At 33.4% G+C, this 6,000-nt stretch overlaps 1 protein-coding gene across 1 annotated transcript; it reads right to left on the reverse strand.

Annotated features, from left to right (window-relative positions):
* Positions 1–2,350: 2,350 nt before the first annotated feature.
* Positions 2,351–3,508, reverse strand: LOC107730429 (uncharacterized). Its single transcript, XM_016541274.1, has 3 exons — positions 2,809–3,508; positions 2,567–2,715; positions 2,351–2,491 (listed from the first exon to the last, which is right to left on the reverse strand). Exons 1-3 carry the CDS (start codon positions 3,506–3,508, stop codon positions 2,351–2,353), a joined length of 990 nt encoding a protein of 329 aa, XP_016396760.1.
* Positions 3,509–6,000: the final 2,492 nt, after the last annotated feature.

Consider the following 6,000-nt stretch of genomic DNA (forward strand, 5'->3'; position numbering starts at 1 on the left):
TATTTAAACAAAATACTTTCAAATGTGGAGTGTCATGCAGGGAATTCTGGGAATATCAGTTTACAGTTTTTGACTGTAAATTATACATTGATTTGTTATTTTTACTTCTAAAAACTGTAAAATTAACAGCATTTTACTGTAAAATTACATGAAATGTCTGGTTAGATATTTTACAGTTTTTCCCTGTATATAGTACGGGAACTTACTGTTAACCTATTAACAGTTTTTTTCCGTAGCATTTTTACAAAATTTTACAGTTAAAATTACACTTATTTTTTACAGTGTGGAAGCATGTGAAAGCATATGGTGTTAAAAATTAAAAGCAATTGCCATTTTAGTATTTGCCTTTTATAGTTGCACATTAAAGTCCCCATCCACCGAAGTGAAATAGTTCCTCTCTTATATAGCAGTAAAAAAGCTATTTCTCACGTTCATGCAGAGGCTGTGGTGCCTTTTTTTCTGAGAGTGTATGAGCATTGCACGCTATAGCTTTAAACGTTGCTTTCTCATGCAAATTTTGCATTTCAACTTGTGATGGGTCGATCAAGAACGACTCTTTCTTTTTTTCTGGCCCAAATCTTTCTTTCTAGATGTGACAGCCGCAAATGTAGTCCTATAGGACATAGAAATTAGTTCACCTCCTGAGTTCGGTCTGAGTGTTTTGTTCATTTTTTCACGAGTTGTGACTCTTGAAGATGCAGATTTCCAACAGCAATGAAGTACATAAACACTGTAGCTACACACCCAAATATTCTTTTTTTTATTGTTTATTTTTATAATTCTGCATTTAGTATTTTAAATATTCTTAATATATAATGTTATATATTTTTTATATTCTTAATTTGTCATAATCTGATTTATTAATGGGGAGTTCTTATACACTCTTCTGGAAATAGATCTGTATTCTGGGTTCAGTGGCCAAATTGGACTCGTGCTCATAAAAATTGAAAATACATCTTATTACCATCCTCCATGTTCTCTGAAAATGCACAGTATATTGATGCGTAATAACTTTCATTCAATAATAAACATTTACGGTTAAGAACAAAATAAATGTTGCTCTAATAACCTTTAGATTAAAGGGTCGATGTCCAAATGATCTGGTGAGCAGGTAGTGGTTTTGTTCAAAATAAATGAAATTACTAAGTGTCTGTCAAGCTCATTCTATGTTTCACAAGCTCTTCATTAACTGCACGTGCAATGCTTTTGCTGTGTGTGGGTGTGTTGGTCTAATTTCCTTTCATGGAAAGCTGAAGTTGATGTTCCTAGAATCAACTGATCAAAATGAAACTGAATTGTTACATTAAAGAATAAACCAGCCACTCTTGCCAAAACAAAAATCTGCTGATGTGTTACCAATGACTAATGGAGAAATTAATAATTATGTATTTTTTTAAAGTGATTTGAAACATTTGTTTTATTAGCATTATAAAATTTTTGAGTAAACATGAAATCTACTTAAATCTAAAACTGTCAGTCAATATTGTCCATATTCCTGTTAGTATTGACAGCGAGTATGGTTAAGTTACTAAACAATATGCTAACACTGTGCTCTATTATGTAGATTTATTCTTATTCATCTGTTTCAGTCACATGACTTTTCCTGCTCATCTGCCATATTTATGACCATCAAAGGAATGACGGTAAACCTAAAAATATCAAGTCATTTGATTGGCCAACAAATATTCCAGTTAATAAATTGTACAAATTAATCACCTCTAAAACATGTGACAGAATTACCCAAATTTTAAGACAATGGAATTCACAAAAATATTCTTGAAACAAGTTTTTGAAACCAACCTATAAAACCACTGCTAAAGAAAATACAGTTTTGTCCAGTGGAATATTAAAACAAGGACACAGACTCAAGTCACTTTCATTAGATAGATGCATTTTAATAGACCAGTTGAATAAAACAAGCAGAGCAAGGCTGTTTTGTATTATTGATACACTGCAGTAAAATTCAATATTTTTAATTATATATTATGATTTACATGTCAAGATTAATTTATCTCATTTAGAATAATTCATTTGTTAATAACAAATAAAGATGTATATATTAGAGACATCTGTGGTTAACAGTTAATGGAACGTTTATTAGAACAATTTATTAATTGTCATACTTATCAAGACACAGACAGTAGATTAATATTGTTACAAATAACACATATATGTTAAGTTTGGAAGACCTCCGAAAAAAAGGAAATGTCACTATTAGAACGATATTATCCTGCTTTAAAGGTTTTATGATACGTCATAATGTATGTTTATGTCTGCTTTGACACAATCTGTATTGTAAAAAGCGCTATATAAATGAAGGTAAATAACTTGATTCATTAATGGTGAGTTTTTAACCACTCTTCCAGGGCTCAGTTTGCACTAATTTATTCTCATAACCTTTGTCTATCATGAAACGGATCTGAACTCCAGGTGCAATGGTTAATTTGGATTTATACTGATAAATATCAAAATTCTCGGTTCCACCTTCCATCTTTTCAAAATTCACAGCATACTGATATGTGTAATAATCACTATTTTTACCTTGTGAACTAGTGTAAAACCCCACCCATGACTTCCAGAAGATATTTTTCCAGTCTGTGAAGGTTTTCTTGATATAAAGTCGAGCACAAGCTTTACCGTCTTCAGTGTAGAGCTGCAGACCAGCATCATACCACCGTATTTTAATAGGGATGACATTGTTAGCATCATAGTACCCTGGTTCATAAAAAAATTCTGGAAAAGACCAGGGTGATGAAGGGTTAGGCTGAAGATTCCCTTTGTTACAAATTGATGTCACTTTTACATCACTTTCCCAGGGCGTTGTTTGTGCTAAAACTTTGTCATATTCGTTGTCCAGTAGGAAACGGATTTGAACTCCAGGAGCAATAGTCAAACTGGCATCGTACTGGTAAATATCATAATCCTCTGTGGTAGTGTTGTCGATCAATGCAAAGTTCACAGCATACTGAAATGTGTAATAGTCATTATTTTCATGTTGTGAACTTTTGTAGAACCCCACCCATGAGTTTTTAAGAACATCCTTCCAGTTGCTAAAGGTTTTCTTGATGTAGAGTCGAGCGCAGGCTTTTCCGTATTCAGCGTAGAGCTGCAGACTAGCGTCAACCCCCTTTATTCTGATGGGAATCACTCTGTTAGCTCCATCAAACTCTGGTCCATACCAAAAGTCTAGACGTTTCAAAACATAATTAAAAAGTGATGTGTACAGTCGCAGTCGGGGTTGGAGACCAGCATTCAGTGAGACAGAAGTATCTAAAGCCCCAGATGAGTCAGAAATGAGGAAATATGCTTTCTCGACCCGCATCGGATCTTCATTAGTATCACTGGAATGAGTGTTTTGGCAAATATCAATGTATACATATTTGTATGTTTTCATTATGCCGAGAGTTATATTCTCCCATATGAGTTTTGAGTAACCTTGCGTAGTTGTTTTAATCTCTAGTTTAATGCTATCAAATGTATTGCATTGGGAATAGGGTGAGCGTTTCATTCGGGAGTTAGAGCTACAGCTGCTAGTCCTATATCTTATCCTTTTCAGAAACTGTTTGCATCTGTTTTTATTTTCTTGTTCATTACCTGTGCAGGGATAAGTTTGTCTGATCTGCGAGAGCAGATCAGGATCAATCTCATAAGTGTCATCAGAATTAAAGTCAAGGTTGCCTCGGTTATGTGCTGCAATAAACACATTGTGTATTCTGTTTGTTGTGGTTTCATCCAAAGAGACAATAAGCCTGTCCATGTTTCTTTCTAGCAAATCGCCATTATCAGTGTTGGGGGTAACTCATTACAAGTAACGCGAGTTACGTAATCAGATTACTTTTGTCAAGTAACTAGTAAAGTAACGCATTACTTTTTTAATTTACAAGAAAATATCTGAGTTACTTTTTCAAAAAAGTAATGCCAGTTACTTTGTTTTATTGTAATACATCTGCACATAAGCCGGCAAAGCAGCGGCTGCACGATATCTTCTTGAATTTAGATTGCCAACCTCATAGTTATACTGTCCATGTTCCGATCCCTCGAGAATGCCTTCTCTATCTCCAAACCGACGGAATCCAAATGCACCACTATTAGGATAAAAATTCAAAAGGATTTTATTGTTGTTTTGATCAATATTCGCTTGTTGGGCAAACCAGAACAATAACTGGAGTCCATGACGTGGCTTAGACTTGCCATATTCAGTGTTTGTCAAGTCATCAATATTGTTAAGTCTTTTCACAGGAGAGACACCAAGTAATGCCAAGGAGAGGCAGAAGAGTAGGAAGCAGAGTTTCATGGCACCCATGGCATAAAATCTTAATCAAAAACAAAATATTGTAAATAAAACATATAAACTGTAAATAGAATTGGATTATAAACTGGCAATTTAATAATGGAAAAATGTTATATTTTTATATTGAATGTAAGATTGTAAGATAAAAATGCTATTTTATGCTAAATAATATTAAAAATAGATATTTTACAATACATTATTGTAAAACATTTTATGTAGATTCTTAAAGGTGTAGCATTTCTGTGAGTTAGGACTACAAATGTTTTTTAAAAAGTGCCACAAAGCCACTCTGTGTACATTTAAAAAATATATTAAATCAATACATTTCAATAAAATTCAGTAAATGTAATTCATAATTCTAATTTATAATCTGAATATATTTTGAACTCTTTGAAGACATTAGTATATATGACAGTATATCTGTAATATTGCAATATTTAACAGACTTCAGTTTAAACTCATCCTACCTCAGATTGAAGGTCCTCAGCGGAAGAGCCTCTGCATCCGTCACATCTCTCAGATGATTATTTATACAGTATGAAGGAGGCTGTACTTTACAGACAGGGCGTGTCTGCACAGTACCGCCTGTAAGATTGCCTTTAGTTGTGGTGTAATTTTTACCATAACAGAACAAAATTTATTTTTATAACATTTTTATAAAGTTTGAAATTGCACTGTTTTTAAGTGTACTTATTTACTGTGGAGACTATGCAGTGTCAGCGAAGAGCATGCTTTAAATATGAGGCTTCTGATGTGGAAGAAAAACAAAGAAAATCAAGGTAATGCTCACTTGTGAACATAACATTTTTATTGTGTGTCATTTCTCAAGTTTTCAAGTGTGTCTTTTAAAGAAGATTAATTCACAGGGACAAAATTGCACAGAAACACCCACTGGCAATTTATAGTCATCTTTGCAGAGTTTAGGGTAATAGGCAAGACCACTGCTGTTCTCTGTTATTGATAATTCTTATATTTACATGTTTACTTTTTCCGTATATCAATAAACAGAGATTTGCTTTACTAGAGATTTATTTACCATGAAAATTAAGTCGCATAAGAATGCTAAAATACAAAAAGTGGACAAAATTGCAAAACCAAAGCAAAGACTTCACTTAAAACACCAGTATATTGCAATTTGTATAACTGTAATAGTGTCAGTTCTGCAGAGTTCCGCTGGGGAGCGTCTGCTGCAGGCAGTGTGAACGCGGCCACACACACACACACACACACACAGTCTGAGACTGTTTACCAGTAAGTTGAGCCAGAAGACTCAACTAAGAGGTTGAAGTCAGATTACTCGAGTTCTGGTCAAGCATTCCTGTTCATTTTTTTTTATTGAATTTTGATGTTTGTATTAGATTGTGTAACAAAAAGCTTTCTCGATTGTCTGTAACCATGATACAAAAACGGTCATAATGGTTACAGCCAATCATTATGGTTGAAAATCAAAATCAAATCATAGGCCTATTATTATATACATATAATCTCCTCAAAATACCAAGTTTTAAAGAAAAAAAACATTATTGAGATGAAATATAGTACATTTGTTTAATTAAAATACAATTATTATACGATTATGATCTCTGGTCAGTTTTGACTACGAACAACAATGAACCAGAGGGTTAAGTATGTATACTTGATTATGATGGAGACAACAGTGTCAATGAAAGGTATGCTTAAAATATGAGACATCTGATGTGTGAAGACAA

Source organism: Sinocyclocheilus rhinocerous, unplaced genomic scaffold, assembly GCF_001515625.1.
Source record: "Sinocyclocheilus rhinocerous isolate Xijiao unplaced genomic scaffold, SAMN03320098_v1.1 scaffold1780, whole genome shotgun sequence".
NCBI lineage: Eukaryota > Metazoa > Chordata > Actinopteri > Cypriniformes > Cyprinidae > Sinocyclocheilus > Sinocyclocheilus rhinocerous.

Coding starts and splice junctions, on each gene's coding strand:
- LOC107730429 (XM_016541274.1), bottom strand. CDS start 3,508: ATGAAACGCTCACCCTATTCCCAATGCAATACATTTGATAGCATTAAA. Junction 2,716..2,808: donor ACAAACAACGCCCTGGGAAA/GTGATGTAAAAG, acceptor TTTATGAACCAG/GGTACTATGATGCTAACAAT. Junction 2,492..2,566: donor ATATCTTCTGGAAGTCATGG/GTGGGGTTTTAC, acceptor AATTTTGAAAAG/ATGGAAGGTGGAACCGAGAA.